The sequence below is a fragment of the Plecotus auritus genome (genome assembly GCF_963455305.1).
Source record: "Plecotus auritus genome assembly, chromosome: 2".
In the NCBI taxonomy this organism is placed as follows: domain Eukaryota; kingdom Metazoa; phylum Chordata; class Mammalia; order Chiroptera; family Vespertilionidae; genus Plecotus; species Plecotus auritus.
The window spans coordinates 172290282-172314232 of record NC_137771.1 but is presented as its reverse complement, the minus strand read 5'-3'; the positions used below and the strand labels follow the sequence as shown (position 1 = coordinate 172314232).

At 40.0% G+C, this 23951-nt stretch overlaps 1 protein-coding gene across 2 annotated transcripts in view; it reads left to right on the top strand.

Moving 5' to 3' along the window:
* SNX4 (sorting nexin 4) overlaps positions 1-23455 on the top strand; it is a 74908-nt gene extending 51453 nt beyond the window's left edge. The window contains exons 8-14 of one of the 2 annotated variants that reach the window (XM_080656562.1): positions 271-332; positions 1638-1703; positions 5265-5354; positions 7915-8014; positions 11248-11393; positions 13750-13864; positions 22241-23455. In XM_080656562.1, coding sequence (XP_080512688.1) covers positions 271-332; positions 1638-1703; positions 5265-5354; positions 7915-8014; positions 11248-11393; positions 13750-13864; positions 22241-22288 — 627 coding nt within the window. In that variant the 3' untranslated portion in view covers positions 22289-23455. The remainder of the gene's footprint in view (positions 1-270; positions 333-1637; positions 1704-5264; positions 5355-7914; positions 8015-11247; positions 11394-13749; positions 13865-22240) is intronic. The other variant, XM_080656563.1, reaches the window with a different exon arrangement.
* Positions 23456-23951: the final 496 nt, after the last annotated feature.

The following is a 23951-nucleotide window of genomic DNA, read 5'->3' as shown; positions in this document are numbered from 1 at the left end:
TTATGCAATAATTTAAATTGGTATCTGTTAACCTGCTGGATAAAAATATCATGGGGAAAAATAGTATGGTCATTATATTTATGTAATCACTTTCATAATTCTTTCTGTATATGTTTTAATTGTTGTCTATACGTTTCTTATATCAAGAGTGATAAGACTTTGGGAGGTTTAAGTTTTCCATATTTTCCAAGTTTATTATACTAAGCATGGTTTATTATTATATATATCTTTGATCATATAATAGTAGTTTCTTTTAAATATTTATTCCAGAGAGTAGCAGATCGACTCTATGGTGTATATAAAGTACATGGGAATTACGGGCGAGTTTTCAGGTAAGCATTACATAAACTCTTAAAATAAATAACAATTAGCTCTAATTAGGTTTTTGCCTGAAAACTATAATTTTGGGAAAAAAATTTTTTTAATGTATCTCCATTGATTTCAGAGAGGAAGGTAGAGAGATAAAAAACATCAATGATGAGAGGGAACCATCGATTGGCTGCCTCCTTCATTCCCCCTCACTGGGGATCGAGCCAAAAACCTGGGCATGTGCCCTTGACTGGAATCGAACCTGGGACCCTTCAGTCCGCAGGCCTACGCTCTATCCACTGAGCCAAATCGGCTAGGGCTAATTTTTGAAAACTGATGAGTCTGGAAAGTAGAAGATTATTTTTTTAAAATGATGTCCTGTTTTAAATAGAAAATAGTGAGGAAGTCCCATATATTGAGCAGAGTAGTGAAATTACTCTGAAGCAGTGAGTGTTACCTTTTACTTTCTCAGCAGAAGGCCCAAGAAGATTTTATTGGAAATCACTGTTTTATAGATTTAGTGATTTTCTCTTTCGTCTCACTTTATAATTTTAAAGACTTTTGCAAGATAGCTTTTTAAAATATTTACTTGCATATTTTGGTTATTTGGTCTAAATTACATTGGCAAAAGACAGGTTAACAGGAGAAACAAACAAATTTAATTTCGTGTTTAATGGAAGCCCCAAAGATATGAGACTCAAGGCAAGTTGGGCATTTGAGGCTTATATGCCATCTTGAGCTAAGGAATGGGATAGGGGTCTCGGAGATTTAAAGGGGTGGATAGTAGTAATTTAATTGGTATAATTCCTTTCAAGGGATTCCAGGAAAATATACAAGCAAATTTCTTTCAGAAAGTCCTGTGCACATTTTTAGGTATACACAAAACTCATGTGTCCCAGAGCTTAAAAACACCAGATGTATTTTGTTTAATGATTCTAATGCTTTATTTTTTAGTCATATGCATGGTGAGTGGAGGTAAAGAGCTCTTTTGAATAAGAAAACCAAAAAAACAGAAGTTGCTGGGATTAACAGATAGAACACTATTGGCAGTTGATTCTAATCTCACCTTTGTCTCTGATCAGCTGCCTGACTTTCAGTAAACTAGGTTTACAAACAGCTTGAGTTTAAATATCTGTTGTTAAACAAAAACCTTCACTTGCATTTAGTTTTAAACTTAAGGTGAAAGCAGCATATTTGAGTCACAGAAAATAAATCCAAATACAGATATATTTTTAAAAGCTATTAGAAAAAAACCTTGTAAAAAATTCCATTTAATAGTATTCCATATCTAATACACAATTGTGTTGGTTTTATCTTTTTCTTCCCAGTGAGTGGAGTGCCATAGAAAAAGAAATGGGTGATGGACTGCAGAGTGCTGGTCATCATATGGATGTGTAAGTACCTGGAGAATATGAGGTAAAACCTAGGATGAAGTGTTAGTGATTCTTCTTTTTTATCAATTTTGCTGGCATTTACATTATGTTTTGTGTATACAGATCTGTCTTAAAAGAAGTTTACCTCAGGAGTGCAAGTTTAACTTAACATTGAAAAACCAATCAGTCTTATTCATATATTAGCAGAAAGAAAAGAAAGTCTGTATGTTCATTTCCATACATGTCGGAAAAACATTTCAGCATTCATTCACAGTAAAAATTATCCTCAAGCTAGGAATAAAAGGTACTAACTCAAGTCTAAAACCAGTAGTTAACACTGTACTTAATAGTGAAATATTAACACTTTCTCCTAAAAGAGAAACAAGGCAAGGTTGTTTGCTGTTGTATGAGCGGTCTTAGTGGTGCCATGAGGCAAGAAAATCAACCTTATAATAAGTATTAGAAAGGAAGAAGTAAAACCATTTTTATTTGCAGTTCATAGGATCTTGGGTCTTTTACATTAAAAAAAAAATTATAAAGAATCAACCAAAAACGTTATAGAACTAACAACTGAATTTAACAAGAATTGCAGGAGCCCTAGCCAGTTTGGCTCAGTGGATAGAGTGTCAGCCTGCGGACCAAAGGGTCCCAGGTTCGATTCTGGTCAAGGGCATGTACATGTATCTTGGTTGCAGGCTCCTCCCTGGCCTGGGCCCTGGTCAGGGGCTTGTGCAGGAAGCAACTAATTGATGTGTTTTTCTCTGTCTTTCCCTTTCTCTTATACTCTTCCTAAAAATCAATGGAAAAATATCTGCGGGTGAGGATTAACAAAAGACAAAACAAAACAAAAACAAAAACAAGAATGCAGGATATATGATCAATATATTAAAAAGTATTGTATTGATATACTAGCAACAATTAGAAAACAAAAATCTTAAATCAGTGCTATTTATAATAGCATCAAACCAGAATACTTTAAAAAAATTTATTGCTTTTTAGAGAAAGACATTGATTTGTAGTTCCACCTATTTATGCATTTATTGCAAACCAGAATACTTAGAGATTAATTTAATGAAAGATATGAAAGACCTCTGCACTGAAGACTTTATATATAAACATTGCTGAGAGAAATTGAAGACGACCTAAATTAATAGATAACTCATGTTTATGGATTGGAGAACTCAGTAGTATTAATGTGACCATTCTTTCTAGATTGTAGCCATAATCAAAATTCCAGTGACTTTTTAATAGAAATTGGTAAGCTGATTCTAAGATGTATATGGAAATTCAGAGGATCTAGAATAGCCAGAATAATCTTGAAAAAACCCCACAAAACCTGGAATATATTACCTGATTTCAAGACTTAACTATTTAAAGATAGTGAGGTATTGAGATAAACAGATCAATGGAACAGAATAGAGTTCAGAAATACTAGTAGACCTACAGTTATATAGTCCTTTTCAAGAAATGATTCTGGAAATTTATTGGATATCTACATGAGGGGAAAAAAAGAACCTTGAGGCATATCTCATACCTTATATAAAAACTAATTCAATTTGGGTTATATACATAAGTGTAAAAGATAAAATTACATATTTTAGTAGAGAACAGGAAAATATTATTGTAACCTTTGAGTAAGCAAAGATTTCTTAAAGAGGACATGAAAAGAAAAATATTTTAATGGTAAATTGTTTTTCATCAAAATTAAAAATTTTGCCTATCAAAAGTTCCTATGCAGGAGAGGAATGTAGGAGTTACTGTTCAGTGGGTACCGTTTTAGTTGGGGAAGACGGATGGTGGTGATGGTTGCAACAATGTGGATGTACTTAGTGCCATTATATTGTACACTTGAAATTATTAAAAAGGTAAATTTTATGTTACATATATTTTACCACATATACAAACAGAAAAGACACCATTAAGATAATGAAGAGGCAAGTCATAGACTTGGAGTAAACATTTCTAACTATAATATATAAGTTACAACTCAGTAATAAAAATTAAAACATTAATTTTATCTAAGTATTCTTTTTCTTTGGGCTGTATTTAAGCTAACTGGCTACTTTTCAACCAGGTTATTAAGAAGTCTTCCTGCATTTTTTTGACTTAACGTTTTCAGTGTTTGCAGGAATTTAGTATTTCTTCAATTGATTGTAAAGTATTAAATAAAACTAATGTTAGTACTGATAGCTAAAATCCTTTACCACTATACTTTTCTACCCAAGAACATGTGTTTATCCCTACACTGTTTCCTATTTTCAAGCCCCTAGGCCTGCAGTTCTTTTTTGTTTCTTTAATATTAACTTTCCAGAATCATAGGTTTATGAACTAAATGTATATATTTTTTAAATATATTTTATTGATTTTTCACAGAGAGGAAGGGAGAGGGACAGAGAGCCAGAAACATCGATGAGAGAGAGACATCGATCAGCTGCCTCCTGCACACCCCCCACTGGGGATGTGCCCACAACCAAGGTACATGCCCTTGACCGGAATCGAACCCAGGACCCCTCAGTCCCCAGGCCGACGCTCTAGCCACTGAGCCAAACCAGTTAGGGCCTAAATGTATTTTTTCTTACTCAAAGCAATGATTCTTAGAATATGTTCCACACACTACAGATGTAAATTTGTAATTATAGAAGTTGTAATATGCCTACTTTTATAAATCCTATAAGCACATCACTTTTCAGTGAACCTTAGGTTTACAGTGAACTGTGTTTACTTGCCTATATGAAGCAGTCTTGGAAACATAAAGTCTATTTTTCTTTTATTCTGATGCTTGGGAATTGGAATTAATTTGAAAAAAGCATGACTGTTATACTATACTAAAGTAAATGACATGGCCTATGTTTTTACAAAATTTATAATGTGATCAGAGAAAAAAACCAATACTCGAGTCTACTTTGATACAACCTACATCCTAAATTGTTGATAAAGATCCGAAGTTGAGTGATGAATAAGGACTGAAGTAGTCTGGGAAGATTTCCTAGAGGTGTTCTGATATGTGCTTGTAGGATTTGGAGAAGCACTGTGGAGAGCCATCACATTTCTGTATAGGAAAGACTCAGGTCCAGGACCAAGAATGGCCTAACAATGATGGGCTTGTTCAAATCAAAACAGAGATTTATTGAGAATTCTAATAAAATAAGGCTTCTAAAGTTTTCTGTAATCTTTATTTGCTTAACTTTTCCTTTGATAGTTTTTGGCATTACTGTATGTAGTTGCTACCAAGGACACTTGCGCATCAATTATACTATTATTCTTTCTACAGGTTTTATAGCTCTTTTATATTATTTTTGAACAAAGTATATTCTAGTTTTACAGTGTTCCTTAAGCTACCTGTAAGAAGGGCCATTTTTTGGTTTTATTTTTTATTTCCAAGCTGATTGAAACATTATAGTAAAATGCAATAACATTGTCATGGTAATTAGAAATTGCTATAAATGTTTCTAAATGCTTATTCTCACTTTCTGTACTTACCTTTGTCACTGATGGGTAGTAAATGGTCTGTGGATTATATTTTGAATACCACTTTTTTAGAATGTCCTGATAAAAGTTGCTTCTATAATATTTTTTAAATAGGTATGCATCTTCTATTGATGATATTTTGGAAGATGAAGAGCATTATGCAGATCAGTTAAAGGAGTATCTTTTTTATGCAGAAGCCCTACGGTAAGTATAATAAGTGTTAGAGATGCAGCTGCTCACCACTCTATATACATGCTGCTCTAAAATAGAGATAGTAAAGTTTTTTTAATGAATAATAAGATTTTTAAATTAATTAATTCCTCCAGATATTGAATGAGGTCTCTTTGTAGTCCTCTGTGTTGCAGAGTGCTAGACAGAAATTTAAGATAATCCCCGTCCTTGATACATCCTATATAATAAAGAGCTAATATGCTAATTACACGAAACAGCCAAACAACCTTCTGGACATCCTTCTGGACGACCTTCCGGACGACCTTCCAGATGAAGCTGGGGCTGTTAGGGCTGAGCCCCTAGCACGAATTTCGTGCATTGGGCCTCTAGTTATATTGATAAAAGCCGTCAGTCTCAGGCATCAGATGTCTGTGTGCTGTTCTTTGTACTTTTTTCAATTTGAAGATTGGAAGCAAATTACAGATCTAGTATGTATGTAACACTATCTTTTACTAGGTTGTATATTACCCTTTTAAAATCCTCACTTGAGGATATGTTTGTTGATTTGTGAAAGAGAGAGAGAAACATTAATGTGATAGAAACATAGATCAGTTTCCTCCCATATACGCCCCAACTGGGGATCAAACCTGCAACCTTTTGTATAGTACTTAATGCCATTATACTGTACACTTAAAAACATCTGTATGGGATGATGTTCCAACCAACTGAGCCACTTAGCCAGGGCTATCTATTCTTATTCTGCCATTTTTATTCTGTAATTTTTTTCACACCTGCATATCTTATCTCCTTAGTAATGGCTATAAAACTTCTTAATATCAGAACTTTATCTTCTATTCTTTGGTATCTTCTATAAAGCCAAACAGAACTCTTTGGTAGGTGGTCATATTAAGAAGTTACTATATTTTTTTCTGTTCATTTTAGAAAAATTAATATTTTCCTATAATAGTGGCTTTTATTATAACCACTTTTGATAATTTTTTGTCATTTTTAAAAGCAGTTTAAAAATTCTGTTAGGAAAAAATAATGGTTAGTAAAACAGTGGAACAATATTTCTTTACCTGTTCAGTAATTGGTATGAAAACATAACATTGTTAGTCTTTTCCTTCTAGAACTTTGAGTGGTAAGTTGTTTCACCAAGGTATTTCCACATTACCAGGGAATAGGAAGTTGCTGAATACAGTTGAATTTTCTTTAAAATTATAGAAAAGATTAACATGTATTAATATGGAAATACTAGAGGCCCGGTGCACAAAATTCGTGCAAGGGTAGGGTCCCTAGGCCTGGCTGGAGATCAGTGTCAATCTGTGGGGTGACCGGCGGGGTGATCAGGGCATCCCTACTGGCACCTGCCTTGGCCAGCCTGGCACCGCCCGCTTGCTGGCCCCGCCCCCTGTCATTGCCACCAGTCGCGCCTCCCTCTGCAGGGTGACCGGCGGGGTGATAGAGGGGCCCCTTCTGGCACACGCCTTGGCTGGCCTGGGGCCCGCAGGCTGGGGGCAGCTCCTGCATTGAGCATGGTCAGTGCGAGTCATAGTGACCAGTTGTTCCACTGGTCGTTCTGCCGTTCCATCGATTTGCATATTAGGCTTTTATTATATAGGATGTTCATGGTATATAGTTAAGTAAGAAAAGATGTGGAATCACTTGAGGTTTGTAGATATATACATTTGTAAATGCCTAGCTAAAGTCTGAAAGGATATACACCATCAGTTAACATGGATTGTATCTGGATAGTGGGATTGGGGAAAAGAGAGGGTTCTTGAAACTTTTTTTAATTTTGTGCATTCCTGTGTTAGAATTTTTTTTACAGTGAGCAAGGATCACTTTTATGATATTAAAAACTAATAGACATTTCTAAATAAAAAAGAATATGTTTTTATTATTATAGATGCCCAAGTTTCACTGTGAGTTATGCAGATTTTAAATGTTTCTTTAGTTTGGTTTATTTTTGTTTTTGGCCTGAAAAATATGACCACTAATATAAAGCTTTGCGATATACTAGTATTTTTAAAGAATACTCAGTTGCTATGTGAGATTTTAGCATTAGTTTCTATGTTATATAAAATATTTTTTTATGATGTGATAATTTTGGATGTTTATTTAAAACTTTTTAAAGTTGAATTCAGAGAGGAAGGGAGAGGGAGAGAGAAATATCAATAATGAGAGAGAATCATTGATTGGCTGACTGCTGCACTCCCCCTACTGGGGATCGAGCCCACAACCCAGGCATATGCCCTTGACTGGAATCGAACCCAGGACCCTTCAGTCTGCAGACTGATGCTCTATCCACTGAGCAAACTGGCTAGGGCAATTTTAGATGTTTATTGAAAAAAATTACAAGTATCTAGAAAACAACCTTTTGTTTTAAGGCATATAAAGTTTTTATGCTTAGGTTTTGCTAGATTTAATTTTTAATGTTGGGCAACTATATTTAAACTTGAAAATTCTGGGTACACAATTTCTGACCCTGCTAAGACATTGTGATGCCTCCCCTTTACCCCTGGAAAAAATTTTTAACATGCTGAAAGAGAAGCCATAAAAATTAAATGGCAGCATTCTTTTTTATCCCTAGGGCTGTGTGCAGGAAACATGAACTTATGCAATATGACTTGGAGATGGCCGCTCAGGACTTAGCATCCAAGAAGCAGCAATGTGAGGAACTGGCAACTGGGGTGAGTGGTTTTCCATTTAGGATTCTGGTATTACTGTATCAAGCCTTATGTGGCATGAGCTGTAGTTGCACTACTCAGGATGCCTGTAGCTTTTACAGGGGAATAATTTGTGGGCAACTTTATAATTCTTTGATCTTGATATAAAAAAATATAAGCTATAGTATTATAAGGTATTTTGCTAACATTGCTCTGTGTAATAAGTGTCATTTCATTTCTACTTAAGTCCAAATGAAAAAACATTATTCTTTGGGATTGAAATAATGACCTTTTTCAGGTTTAATTTTATAAGGTATATTATAGAAATTTTAGTTTACTTTGAAAAGCCATACCCAGTCAGAATCAGTGTATCTCTCTTTACAAGGAGCTTTTTGTATATTTGATTCTTGAATGCTTACAGTGAGCATTTGTGAAGAAAATTGCATATCTTATTGTATTAGACTTAGGTCATTTCTGTAATCAGCTTTCTACTCTACTGCTATCTTATTGGCATAAATTGGCTGTCACGGTGAGAGCACACAATCTAGAAGTAATGAAGTAGTGACAATGCTACCATTTATAAGTCACTTTATACTATTAAGTACTTTAGTTTCAAAGGTACTTATAGGTACCCACTTGCTATGTGTATGAAAAATCAAAGATCTATATGGGGAAAGACCTTTGACTATCAAACAGGTATATAGTAGGCTTAATTTATTTTTAAAACCCAGGGGAAATTCCCAGTCCTTTTATAGGGAGCTTGGTTCTCTACTCCTACATGTGAAGAGAAAAAGGTTTCCCTGCATAAACTCCAGGGATTGAGGAAATGTTAAAGCAGTAAGCTTAATGCTTGGACTTAGGCATCCTGTTTTATTAAAGACTAGAGGCCTGGTGCATGAATTCGTACACAGGCGGGGTCCCTCCTGACAGATTGGGGCTATCTCGCCTAGTCCAGATCGGGGCCAGCCGGGGGAGGGACCGCGGGAGGTTGGCTGGCTGGGAGAGGTTGGCTGCGCACTGACCACCTGGCTGGCCAGGGGGAGGGCCCGCAGGAGGTTGGCTGGCCATAGGAGATTGGCTATGGGAGTGCACTGACCACCAGGGGACAGCTCCTGTGTTGAGAGTCTGACCCCTGGTGGTCAATGCATGTTAGAGCTACCGTCCGGTTGTAATGGTCGCTTAGGCTTTTATATATACTAGTATAGACTAGAGGCCCGGTGCATGAAATTCGTGCACAGGGGGCAGGTCCCTCAGCCCGGCCTGCACCCTCTCACAATCCGGGACCCCTCGGGGGATGTCTGACTGCCAGTTTAGGCCTGATCCCGTAAACTGGCAGTCGGACATCCCTCTTGCAATCTGGGACCACTGGCTCCTAACCACTCTCCTGCCTGCTTGCCTGATTGCCCCAACCACCTCTGCCTGCCTGACTGATCATCCCTAACTGCTCGCCTGCCTGCCTTATTGCCCCTAACCACTCTGCCTGCCTGCCTGATCACCCCTAACCGCCTCTGCTTCGGCCCCCACTGTGGCTTCGTCCAGAATGATGTCCAGAAGGTCATTCGGCTGTACCGTCTAATTAGCATATTATGTTTTTATTATTATAGATACCCAAGTTTCACTGTGAGTTATGCAGATTTTAAATGTTTCTTTAGTTTGGTTTATTTTTGTTTTTGGCCTGGAAAATATGACCACTAATATAAAGAAACTAGAGGCTCAGTGCATGAAATTTATGCACTGCGGGGGGGAGGAGGTCCCCCAACCTGGCCTGTGCCCTCTCACAGTGCGGGAGCCCCATGATCGATTGCCCCAAAGAGGTAGGCCCTGCCCACCCATCCGGGGCTCCTCGATGGATTGCCCTAAAGAGGTAGGCTGGAGCTGGGGGTCCTGCCTCCGCACTGCGCGAAGCCACGGGACCCCCAGGCCTTGCCGCACGGAGCCACCAGGCCCCGCCTCTGTGCCACATGGAGCCACGGGACTCCCAGGCATCGCCGCACGGAGCCACCAGGACCCGCCTCTGCGCTGTGCATGTAGCATCAAGTCCCCGCCCACCCACACGCACCCGCTGCACATGCAGCCGCCTGCTGATGGATTGTTACGGCGTGAGGGCGTGATGACCACATAGGCTTTTATTAGTATAGATGACTTGCTTAATAAACACTTTAGCTAGAAGTTTTCCATTTCATTAAGAAGTTCAGTTAGAATTTTACTCTTTTAGTCTCTTCCATATTATTTCAGTATTAGTAATCATATTAGGAGCCCCTTGGTATATAGGCTTATGGTGCTTCTATCTGATCTAGGGGGACAATGACAAAAGTTTTCTGTTTACTTTTTTAAAAAGTTTTTACTTGTAAAATATACACTGAGTGGCCAGGTTATTATGATCTCTGAACGCATAATAATCTGGCCACTCAGTGTGTGTGTGTGTGTGTGTGTGTGTGTGTGTGTGTGTGTGTGTGTGTATTAGAGGCCCGGTGCATGAATTTGTGCATGGGTGGAGTCTGGCCAGCCTGGCCAGGGGGAAGGGACATGGGCAGTTGGCTGGCCTGCCTGCTGGTCGAACTCCTGGTCGAGGGGACAATTTGCATATTAGCCTTTTATTCTATAGGATATACACTGAGAGGCCAGATTATTATGCGTTCAGAGATCATAATAATCTGGCCACTCAGTGTATATAACATAAAATTTATCACCTTAACCATTTTTAAGTTTACATTTCAGTAGTATAGTAGTAAGAACATGCTGCCAACCTCTAGAACACTTTTCATCTCACAAAATTGAAATTATACCCATTAAACATCAACCGTCAATTTCCCTCTTCTGCCAACCCCTGGCAACCACCATTCTACATTCTTTTTTAACTTTTAAAATTTATTTATTGATTCTGAGAGAGAGAGAAACATTAGTTTGTTGTTCCACTTATTTATGTATTCATTGGTTGATTCTTGTGTGTGCCCTGACTGGGGATCAAACCCTCAACTTGGCATATCAGGATGACAGTCTAACCATCGAGCTACCGAGCCAGGGCTCACCATTCTACTTTCTGTCTGTGAATCTGACTATCCTAGATACCTCCTATAAGTAGAATTATACAGTATTTGTTTTTTTGTGACTGCTTATTTTCTCTTAGCATAATGTCCTCAGGGTTCATACATGTTGTAGTATGTATCAGAATTTCCTTTCTTTTTATGACTGACTGTTTCATTGTATGTATACATCACATTTTGTTTATTCATTCATTTGTTTCTAAATCCTTTTAGACTGTGAGGACATTTTCTTTGAAGGGAATGACTACCAAGCTCTTCGGTCAAGAAACTCCAGAGCAGAGAGAAGCCAGAATAAAGGTGCTTGAAGAACAAATAAGTGAAGGCGAACAGCAGCTAAAGTCTAAAAATCTGGAAGGCAGGTAAAAATGCAGAGGTGTTTAACAAAGCCAGTCATGTAGATTATATGGTGGATTGTTGCTTTAGAACAATTCCCAGCTTCATTAGCATCCCTGGATGTGACTGTTCTTCTAAAATGCAGTTACTGAGTTATCAAAAATATGTTATAGAAACATTTGTTTTAATGTGGGGGGGGGGGGGCGGGAAGGAAGAAGAAAGTTCCGGCTTCATAGTATTTCCCTGCACTTTTTATGATTCTATCCTTTGCACAGTCCCTCTGCCCTTCCTTTTCTGCCATTTAACAAATGCCTGATAAGCCCTCAGTGCCCAGCTCTTCTGTTCCTTTGTGAAGCCTTCTCCTGTCCTCACAGGCTCTGTGGCACTTGGTTCCTGCCACTGCAGTGTGTGGTTTTGTACTGGGTGATTAGTTGCTCTGAGTGAGTGTCCCTGGCTAAATTACGAACCCTTCAAAGCCAGTGATCGTGTATTTTTCCTCTTTATATTTCAACATCTTGCATAGGGCTTGCCATGTAATTATTCCATAAATATTTCTAGAAATTCAGTTTTGATCTGCCATCACCATTTGGCTCACTTTCCTTATTGTTTTCATCTGTTATTCAGTGAGTAGACCATGGCAGACAAAGAGTATATCATTGGTTTGGAGGTGTTTTGAATAATTTTTAGAACCATTGGCACCAAATAAATCAAAGTAATTTTTCATGAATAGAGAGAGATAGACAAAAAATGGTCAGAATTTTTGCAACTGTAGTAGTCATTTAAAGCAAATAATGATAAATGTGATATATACTCTATCCTGGCAAAAAGAGTATATACTTTCCAGTGACCTGGGCAGGCAACTTCATGTGGCATCTATATCTATTTTATAGGAATAACTAGAGGCCTGGTGCACGAATTCATGCATGGGTGGGGTCCCTTGGCCTGGCCGACGATTGAGGCCTATAAGGGGGGGCGGGTTGGGGAGAGAGGCCACAGGAGGTTGGTTGCCCGGGGGGAGAGGGGCCATGGGAGGTTGGCTGTGGGAGTGCACTGACCACCAGGGGGTAACTCCTGTGTTGAGCATCTGCCCCCTGGTGGTCAGTGCACGTTATAGCAACTGGTCGACCTGTTGTTCATTCGTAACAGTTGCTTAGGCTTTTATATATAGAGAGTAGAGGCCTGGTGCACGAAATTCATGCAAGGGGTTGTGTGTGTCCCTCAGCCCAGCCTGCACCCTCTCCAGTCTGGGACCCCTCAAGGGATGTCCCACTGGGATTGGGCCTAAACAGGCAGTCGGACATCCTTTTCACAATCCAGGACTGCTGGCTCCCACCCGCTTGCCTGCCTGCCTGCCTGATTGCCCCTAACTGCTTCTGCCTGCCAGCCTGATCACTCCGTAACCACTCTCCTGCCAGCCTGATTGACGCCTAACTGCTCCCCTGCCTGCCTGATTGCCCCTAACTGCTTCTGCCTGCCAGCCTGATCACTCCATAACCACTCTCCTGCCAGCCTGATTGATGCCTAACTGCTCCCCTGCCGGCCTGATTGCTCCTAACTGCCCTCCCCTGCTGGCCTGGTCTCCCCTGCCCTCCCCTGCTGTCCTGGTCACCCCTAACTGCCCTCCCTTGCCAGCCTTGTCGCTCCTAACTGCCCTCCCCTGCCGGCCTGGTTGCCCCCAACTGCCCTCCCCTGCAGGCCTGGTCCCCCCCAACTGCCCTCCCCTGCAGGCTTGGTCCCCCCCAACTGCCCTCCCCTGCAGGCCTGGTCCCCCCCAACTGCCCTTCCCTGCCAGCCTGGTCGTCCCTAACTGCCCTCCCCTGCAGGCCCGGTTGCCCCCAACTGCCCTCCCCTGCCTGCCATCTTGTGGCGGCCATCTTTGACCACATGGGGGCGGCCATCTTGTGCAAGGGTGTGAGGGTCAATTTGCATATTACCTTTTTATTATGTAGGATTTGAAGCTGAAATTCTTGTGGCAAAAATACAAATTATTAAAATGTAGGAGAATATTTGCTTTTTCTCCCACTGTAATTTTTAGGGAGAGAAAAATATATCTGCCTCGCTGGGCATGGCTCAGTAGTTGAGCGTCGACCTATGAACCAGGAGGTCACAATTTGATTCCCAGTTAGGCTCGATCCCCAGTGGGGGGTGGGCTCCAGGAAGCAGCCAATCAGTGATTCCCTCTCATCATTGATGTTTCTATCTCTATGTCTCCTCCTCTCGGAAATCAATAAAAACATATTAAAAAATAGATCTTATACAAGGAAAAGCTTTTTCCTCCATATATACAAAAACCAACTCAAATGAGAGCTGGTTATTTGAATTTATAGAATATAGTTCACTTAATTTAAATAATAATAACAATGACTATGCCTTTTATTTCAGAGAATTTGTGAAAAATGCATGGGCCGATATTGAACGCTTCAAGGAGCAAAAGAACCGTGATTTAAAGGAGGCTCTCATAAGCTATGCAGTCATGCAGATTAGTATGTGCAAAAAGGTGGGTTTTGGTTTCATTAAAGATACAAGTGCATGCAGAAGTGCTTACAAATTTTATAAAACTGGCCCTGGCTGGATTGCTCAGTTGGTTAGTGCATCATCCCAATGTGCCAAGGTTGCGGGTTCGATCCCCAGTTAGGGCACATACACAAATCACCCAATGAATGTATAAATAAATGGGACAACAAATTGATGTTTTTTTCTCTCTCTCTCTCTCTCTCTCTCCCTCTCTCTCTCTCTCTCTCTCTCTCTCTTTCTCTTTCTCTCAAATCAATAAATAAAAAAGAAAATAAAACAAAATTTAAACAAACGAATCCTGTTTGGATCAAAGTATCATTTTCGTTTTTGAAGTCCATTCTTCTTCCTTTCCAGAATATTTCCCAATTTATCAACTTAATTTTATTTTTTCCTTTTTTATTTTTTTGTTAATCCTCAGCCGAGGATATTTTTCTGTTGATTTTTACGGAGAGTGGTGGAAGGGAGAGGGAGAGATAGAAATATTGATATGAGAGCGACACATTCATTGGTTGCCTCCTGTACACACCCAGACCAGGGCTGGGGAACCTGCAACTGAGATACGTACCCTTGACTGGAATCGAACCCGGAACCCTTCAGTCCATGGGGTGACGCTCTATCCACTGAGCCAAACCGGCTAGGATTCTACTTAATTTTAAAAGAAGGATCATAACCAAAATATCAGTTACTGAGTCTCCACTCATTTGAAGTTTCAAATTTGTGTGCCTCATTTATCACTTGTATTTAAAAATATAAATTAACATTACTTTGATTGTATGATGGTCTCAAGACAGGACAGTACAATATTCTTCCTAACAGTGATGGATACTTTGATTGAAAAATAGCTTATATTTGTTTGGTTATGATATGATTTGTTGTCAGAGTATATCCTTCATGTAGCTGATGTCTGTAGTAGAAGATACAAACATTGAAGCTCATTTTAGTTAAAATAAGTCTTTTGACAATTGTGGGACTCTTTCTAAAATGCTGTTGTAAGAATAAAATATAAAACATTTCTTAACAACTTTTTCATAACCTTAGATCTATCTGTGTGCTTTACATTTGTCTAGCCCTTCACAATTTATCGAGCAATTTAACATGCATTTTCTCAGTAAACCACATAGTAAAGTAAATTCCCATATTTATGAAGACCTTCTTAGAGGAAAAATTACACTCATGTAAACACTCTTACGCTTTAATTTATCCAAAGTTTTTATTTTCTTGCTAGGAACCAATCACTTTCCTAGACCTTTTCATTTGTATCAAAAATAATAGCAGTAAAGAACAAACATATTTTCAGACGTAAACATCAGACTTAACACACTGGTTAACTGGGCTCCTTTACTATTGGGCTAATTCACATTTTTGACTCAGTGAAATTGTAAGTTACTTCATGTTGTGGATCTTTGGGGTCACTTAAGAGAAGTTCAAGTCATGACTGTTCAATCTGCAAATGCTGATGGTTGGATCTGTGGTAGTTTGTGTTTCTGTTGCTTTTATCCTGTCAACTCCTACTGCCTGCCTTGCTGTTTCACAGGGTGCTTCACATTTACAGTCTTACTTATCTGCCTTTTTATTTATTTTTTTTATTTTTTATTTTTTTAAAAATATATTTTATTGATATTTCAGAGAGGAAGGGAGAGGGATAGAGCTAGAAACATCGATGAGAGAGAAACATCGATCAGCTGCCTCCTGGACACCTCCCACTGGGGATGTGCCCGCAACCAAGGTACATGCCCTTGACCGGAATCGAACCTGGGACCTTTCAGTCCACAGGCCAACACTCTATCCATTGAGCCAAACCGGTTTTGGCCTTATCTGCCTTTTTAAATCTTGGGTGGTCTGCCCTGGCCAGTGTGGCTTAGTTGGTTGGGCATCACTGGTTCAATTCCCAGTCAGGGCACATGCCCAGGTTGCAGGCTTGATCCCAGGTAGGGGGTGTGGAGGAGGCAACCTATTAATGTTTCACTCTCACATAGATGTTTCTCTCCTTTTTTCTCCCTCCTCTCACTAAAATTAAGTAAAATACGATTAAAATGTTTAAATCTTGGGTGGTCTGAAAGATCAGATAACAAAGGTTTTTCGATTTGGTTTTGTTGTGGTTTACCTTTTCATTCCTTATAAAAGACTTATTAATAAGCTCCTTGTGATTTACCATTTGCTTTTCCCAAAATAAAATGCAGATTTTATATAATAGTTCAAAGAACTTTTCCCCCACTTTGCTTAGGGTTAGATTTTTGAGGATGCTAGAAATAAGTCTCTTGAGTAAAAAAGGATATTTATTACTGCAGGTATATTTGGACATACCTTGGATATCTTGTGGGTCAACTCATGTATCCTAAGATAATAACTATAGTAAGCAATAGTTTACTCACATGAGATTAATAAGAGTGTATGTTCACCTTATTTCCCAAGAACAGGATTATAAAGTTTCATCATGTTTTATTTGCTTTCCTAAGAGGAATATATTTTTACATTGGAAAATCTACAGTTCTTTTCTTTAGAAAGTTAAAGTACAAGAAGTTAAGATTAACAGGTTTTATTTTGGATAAATAGGGGTAGCTATATTTTGTATATTTTACTTGTGTATAACTTAAAATACCATACTTTGTTATAATGTTTTCTACTCAAAATGGGAATTGAATATAATATAATAAAATACTAAATTACAGTAGCAATAAACCAAAAATTTTTCATAAAAATATTAATATTAGCCTTAAAAGCAAATGTCACTTCTGTTTTTTTGGTTAACTTTTTTTTTTTTTTTAATCTTTATTGTTGAGGGTATTTTTCTCCCATTGCCCCCCTCTACCTGGTTCCCGCCCCACCCCAAGCCCTCAATACCTTATTGTCTGTGTCCATAGGTAATGCATATCTATATATATAAAAGCCTAAGCACCATCGCAACCGAACGTATGACTGAACATATGCTGCATGGGGTGACTAGGCTGGCAGGGGGGTTAGTGAGGGGCAACCAAACGACCGAGCAGCAGGCTGTGTGGGGTGACCAGGCCGGCAGGGGGGTTAGTGAGGGACGACCAAACAGCAAGCTGCTTGGGGCGACCAGGCTTGCAGGGAGGGCAGTTGAGGCAACCAGGCTGGGGGGGGGGGGAGTGAGGGGCAACCAGGCTGGCAGAGGTGGGCAATGAGGGGTGACCAGGCCAGCGGGGTGGGGGAGCAGTTGGGGGCAACCAGGCCGTCAGGGAGGGCAGTAAGGGGCAACCAGGCTGGCGGGGGGGTGGGCAGTTAGTGGTGACCAGGCCGGCTGGGGGGTAGTTGGGGGCAACTAGGCCAGCAGGGGGGGCAGTTAGGGGCGATCAGGCAGACAGGCAGGTGAGCAGTTAGGAGCCAGTGGTCCCAGATTGTGAGAGGGATGTCCAACTGCCTGTTTAGGCCCAATCCCCATTGCCATTTTATTGTTCATATTTTTTATCTTTTTCCCCCCCTTTTTTTCTTTTTCTTCCTCTTCTTAAAGAATACCCTTCAACATTTCATGTAATACTGGTTTGGTGGTGATGAACTCCTTCAGCTTTTTCTTATCTGTGAAGCTCTTTATCTGACCTTCAATTCTGAATGATTGCTTTGCTGGGTAGACTAATCTTGGTTGTACGTCCTTGCTATTCATCACTTTGAATATTTCTTGCCACTCCCTTTTGGCCTGCATAGTTTGTTGAGAAATCAGCTGACAGCCAGATGGGTGTTCCCTTGTGGGTAACTGCTTTTCTCTTGCTGCTTTTAAGATTCTCTCTTTATCTTTAACCTTTGGCATTTTAATTATGATGTGTCTTGGTGTGGGCCTCTTTGGGTTCCTCTTATTTGTGGTTCTCTGGGCTTCCTGGATTTACAAGTCTTTCTTTTACCAGATAGGGCAAGTTTTCTGGCATTATTTTCTGGCATTATTTCTTCAAATAGGTTTCCAATATTTTGCTCTCTCTTTTGTCTTGGCATCCCCATAATGCGAATGTTGGTATGCTTGAAGTTGTCCCAGAGACTCCTTACACTATTTTCATATTTTTGGATTCTTTTTTCTTTTTGCTCTCCTGATTGGGTGTTTTTTTGCTTTCTCATATTCCAAATTGTTGATTTGATTCTCCGCATCCTCTACTGTTGAATCCCTGTAAATTATTTTTTATTTCAGTTAGTGTATGCTTACTTTCTGATTGGTCCTTTTTCATGTCTTTGATGTGCTCACTAATATCCTTGAAATTCTCGCTAAGTCCTTTGAAGCTCTGATTAGGATCCTTGAGTAACCTTATAACCATTGTTTTGAACTCTGTATTTAGTAGTTCGCTTGCTTCTGTTTCATTGTGTTCTTTTTCTGGAGTTTTCATCTGTTCTTTATTTTGTGAAATGTTTCTTTTTTTGTGTGTGTGTGATATGTTTCTTTTTCTTTCTTTTTTAATATATTTTTATTGATTTCAGAGAGGAAGGGAGTGGGAGAGAGAGAGAGAAACATCAATGATGAGAATCATTGAGCAACTGCTTTCTGCATGCCCCCTACTGGGATCGAGCCTTTGACCGGAACCTGAGCACATGCCTTTGACTGGAATCAAACCCAGGACCCTTCAGTCTGCAGGCCGACACTTTACCCACTGAGCCAAACCAGCTAGGGCGTGACATGTTTCTTTATCTCCACCACCTTTTGGCTGCCTCCCTGTGTTTGCTTCTATGTATTAGGTAGAGCTGCTATGTCTCCTGGAATTGGTAGAGTGGCCTTGTGTCATAGGTGTCATGTAGGGCCCAGTGGCTCAGCCTCCCCAGTCACTTGAGCTGGTTACTCTAGATGCACCTCTGTGTGGGCTCTATGTATTGTTTTGTTGTAATTGAGCCTTGATTGCTGTTGGCATCAGTGGGAGGAATTGATCTCCTGGCCACTTGGCTGTGAGCACCAGCTGCAGTGGAAGGACTGCTGTGCAAGAGACACTCCTATGGAGCAGGACTTCCTTCAGTGGGGCTTTGGTGCTCACTGAGTCTGCCCCTTGAGTGTGTCACTTGTGGATGTGTAGAACTGTAATCTGGTGTGGTCTGAAGTTGTCCACTGGGTGCACTGACTCTGGGGCCTCCCAGGAGGTGCAACTTCAGCCACTGCCTGGAGCCACCCGGCAGGAGCTACAGACCAATTTGCAGATGGCCGCTATTTATGTTGGGCGTGGAAGTGCCCAGGAAAGGCCAGGCTGTGAAGCAAGGCAGGCTGGTGCTAATACCGGGTCTTGGGCCTCTTATTGATCGGTATGGGGCACTCTGATGCCAGCTGCTGCTTGTTGAGAGATTTTAGAAAAGTCTGAAGCCTGAGCCAGGACAAGCCATTCATATCTGCAAACAGCTTGGGTAGAGCTGCAAATTGGGTGGGGTGGGGTCTCAGGGAATCACCAGGGTAGAGCAAACAGTGTGGGCCACACTCATGGTAACTCAGATATAGCTGCAGGTCAGCTCTGTGACAGGGGAGGTCTCAGCATAGAAACAATGAACCCTGTGAGCACCCCTCTGTGGGAGAAAGTCACCCCCAAGTTCTTGCTCTGATGCAGGACAATCCAGTTCCTCCCTGTATGTCCCTGGATACCCCCAAGCCACTGCCCCAGCGCTGGAGCTCAGAGGGAGCAAGCCCCAGTAAGTCAGGGCACGGCCCTTTAAGAGGAACTGCTGGGGCTCCGGCAGCCTCTGTGTCAACTCAGCCACAATCCCCACGGGTTTTTACTGCCTGAAGTTACGGGACTTCTCATTTCAGCACTGGAACCCTGGGCTGAGAGGTTTGTGGTGGAGCCCTTGCTCCTCATGGGAGGCCTCTGCAGCTGAGATATCGCTCGGATTAAAAAAAATGCCACATGTGGGCGTCAGACCAGCCCGTTCCCCACCTCCACCCCTCCTAGCAGTCTCAGTGTGCTTCCTTTTTAATTCTCTAATTGTAGGACTTCTATTCAGCTGGTTCTGAATGATGGTGGTTCTGCTGTATTTTAGTTGTAATTTTTATGAGGTTGTGGGAAGCCGCGAGTACATGCATTTACCTGCGCTGCCACGTTGGTTCTCTCCACTGGTCAACCTTTTGGATAGTGAATTTTCTAATTTGTTGAATCAAGGGGGCTGAGGCTTTTTAAAGAAATACTTGATTGATTTTCAAGTTTGTTTTTAAAATTGCCATAAAAACAAAATGTTCATTGAAAATTTTCAAATAATCCAGAAGCATCTTAGCCTCCTTCCCCAAATTCCTTTTAGAAAACTCACCACTGTTATACCTCATGTGTGTCCTTTCAGGTGTTTTTGTATATATATAGTTATTTAGAAAATACATACTTTCCTCTTCCCTACAAAAACGAGATTGCATTATATGTGCTAGTGTGCAGTGTTTGTGTTTCCAGTTGATGTCTCATGGATATCTTATTTTGACAGTGCATACCCTCTATCTTATCCTTCCTAACAAGAAATACTGTTTATTAGATACTACTTTATCCAGCCAATCTGAGGCATTTTAAAGGGTTTTTGTGTGTTTTTAAAAATTTTATTTGCTTTTTGTATCTTATCAAGAAAGAAAAAACTAAAAAGATTCTTGTTTTTTTCCTATTATTTGAAACTTTGATAAATATAGACACATTTTAACATTTAAATATTAAAATACTAGATACCCGGTGCACGGATTCTTGCACTGGTGGGGGTCCCTCGGCCTGGCCTGCATCCTCTCACAATGTGGGACCCCTCGGGGGATGTTGGACTGCCTGTTTCAGCTGGATCCTTTCAGGCTAGGCCGAGGGACCCCATCAGTGCATGATCGGGGCCTGGGAGGTACCACAGGAGGGCTCCAGGGCGTGTCCAACCCATCTTGCCCAGTCCCGATTGGCCGGACCCCAGCAGCAAGCTAACCTAGCAGTCAAAGTGTCTGCCCCCTGGTGGTCAGTGCATGTCAAAGCAACTAGTCAAACAAATGGTCAGACACTTAGCATATTAGGCTTTTATTATATAGGATTCCTTCTTCATAATTTAGTAGTTTATTAGAGACTATGTATCTTGTTTATTTAAAAAATACTTTTGTTTCTACCACTTCTTTAGATTTTACTGTTACATTCTACAATCATACCTTCTTATGTAAGCATGTTAGGTATATTATATCTTACTAGAGGCCTGGTGCACAGATTCATGCACCGGTGGGGTCCCTCAGCCTGGCCTGTGGGGATCAGTGGACCTCTGAGCCACTGCAGCCCAGCCTTACCTGCCAGCTCATCAGGCTCCAGCCCACTGTCCGCGTTGATCCTACACAGCACAAAGTAGTGTGTGAAGTGGAAGGCGGCTGGGGAAGAGCCCAAGCCTGGGCTGGTTGCCACGCTGCTTCCACTCATCCCGGCCCTGCTGTGCCTGCTGCTGCCGCTCGGGCATGCAGGAGGAGTGTCTGCGAGAGAGGCTCGCACTGCCGCAGCTGTGCTCGCCAGCCGTGAGCCCAGCGTCTGGCACCCGTCTGTCAGCTGAGTCGTGCCCTCACTGTGGGAGCGCACTGACCACCAGGGGGAAGCTCCTACATTGAGCGTCTGCCCCTGATGGTCAGTGCACATCATAGCTACTGGCCGGTTGTCCGGTCACTTAGGCTTTTATATATATAGATAAGCTTTGTACTACATAGCTTGCCAGAACCATTAAGAGGGATTCGGTAATCTATATGTATAAAAGCCTAAGCAACCAAATAACCTGTCCACCGGTTGCTGTGACGCACACTGACCACCAGGGGACAGATGCTCAACACAGGAGCTGCCCCCTGGTGGTCAGTGCATTCCCACAGCCAACCTCCCGCGGTCCCTTCCCCAGCCGGCCGCCCCCTTTCTGGCACCTTTCCCCCACAGATCGGCCCCAATTACTGACCAGGCCGAGGGGACACCCTCCCCTCCCCCCCCCCCCCCCCCGTGCATGAATTCATGCACTGGGCCTCTAGTTTAGTACATAATTGATTTCTATCAAAACATTAGTTATTAGAGTAATAATTTAATAATTCATTAATTTATATTTAATTGTTAGACTAATAAGGTTTTTGTCTTTTTTTCAAATATTACATAGAAAAACTGAATGAAAATGTGTTGGTTTATAAATAGAAATGATAAGAATATGTGATATGAGTAAATGAGTTTATGTTTTGAACCTTAAAAACTCAAGTTTTGAAAAAGAAGTTGTAGGAGTTCTGTCTGCATTTTGAAGAGAGGCTCATACAAATGATTTTCCTACCTTTTTAGACATTCCCTTATGTTACTATTACCAGAAAGTGTCATAGTTGCTGGACTTGTTAATGATTCCAAAAAGCAAAATAAAGCACACCAGGAAGCTGAATACTTGGGCTTTCAGGATCCTTTCAGATTCACAGTTTAAAGTTCTTTTTGTGTTTGTTTCTAAGGGAATTCAAGTTTGGACCAATGCTAAGGAATGCTTTAGCAAGATGTAATCCTGTGAAATGAGTTTCTCTTCAATCAAAGTGCCCCAAAACAGAAGCACAAGTAAATAAATAATAATTTAAGTTGCTACCCAGTCTACACAAAAATATATAAGTTGACTAAATTCAGCTGTCTTTAATTTGATTGTAATTGTATTTATATAGCACAAAAGGATGTATTTTAATGAAGATTAAATATTATAATTTGAAGTTTTGGGGACTGGTGCTGATTCCAAAAAGTTAATTTGATAAAATATACCAACAGATTGTTTGTCAGGCTTCTGAACCAATGACTGAGTCACGATGTTGGGTAATTTCTAGATGTTCATTTCAATTCCAGCTATTTTAGATCTGTTTATGTAGAGAGTTTTTCCCTAAGATTGAATTCCTATCTTTACTTGGTAAGACTCACTAATCTGTTGTAGGGGGTTATTTTTTCTTGCCTTATAGTTGAGCTGTTTGGTTTGACAAAGCTCAGCAGAAACTTAGTGTGAAATCTAAGATTTTTCTCTCACATTCATTGATGCCCCCTATAACATTTGCATACACTAGAAAATGCCTTTAATTTGTGTTTTATCAGAATTTTGATACTGGTCAGAAATTTTATACTGCCAACAAAGAAGACTCAACTTCTCAGATATATAATGGAATACATTGTTATGATCTAGGAACTGCTATAATAGAATTGTGTATGTTATATAAAAGCATTAAATTCTTCTCAAATAATTCCTAACCTCAGTGATGAGCCTAAATTTACTCTGCTTGGCTCTCTACACATGGCATTTCAGGGTACAAGATGTATGTAGCATTTCAATGTATGAGATATATGTAGTACACATATATGTTTGTATCTTCATTATTAGCATCCTTCTTTTCTATTGCTTGGCTGTAATTTTTGTAAAGGTAAATTATATTGTTTTTTGATGTGTTTTTGTGGTATATGTTCAGAAGCCAAGCACCCCCAGTTTGCTAGCTTTGCAGAATCTTACATGTGCTCATTATTAATTATGTAAAAAAAAAAAATCTCCAGTACTGTTCAACATTCGACTTTTTTACGTGTTCAAAATGTTGCTGGATTTTTGTGCTGTTTGCCAAACTTATACAATAAATAAATGAAGTATTGTGCTGATTTTCATACAATTTCTATTATTTTAATAAAGTGATCTATATATATATTAGTAGCTGATGGCCCTGTGAAAAAATAATACATGCCATATTATGTTTTGAAGTGTTTAATTATATAAATTGGTCTTATGGCAAACTGTTGGGTTTTAAAAAAAATATGATATTGAAATGAGATGATTTTTAAAATTTTACTTATTTTTTAAAGAGAAAATTGTTAGAAACAAAAGTCATCTTTCATTCCATTGAATTATATCATCTCTTGACTCATGAAATTAAGTAGCTTTCCATTTGACATTTAAAAATCAAAAGCCACCCCCCCTCCCCCCACTAACCTGATGCTAATGTAAAATGTATCCAATTGTTTCCTACTAGCTTACTTAAATTTGTTTCTTTTTGGAGTTGCTGTTAATCTTCATTCAAGGATATTTTTTCCATTGATTTTTTTTTAAAGAGTGGAAGGGAGGGAGGAAGGTAAAGGGAGGGAGGGAAGGGGGAGGGAGGGAGGGAGAGAAACATGTGAGAGACACATTGATTGGTTGCCTCTGGAATG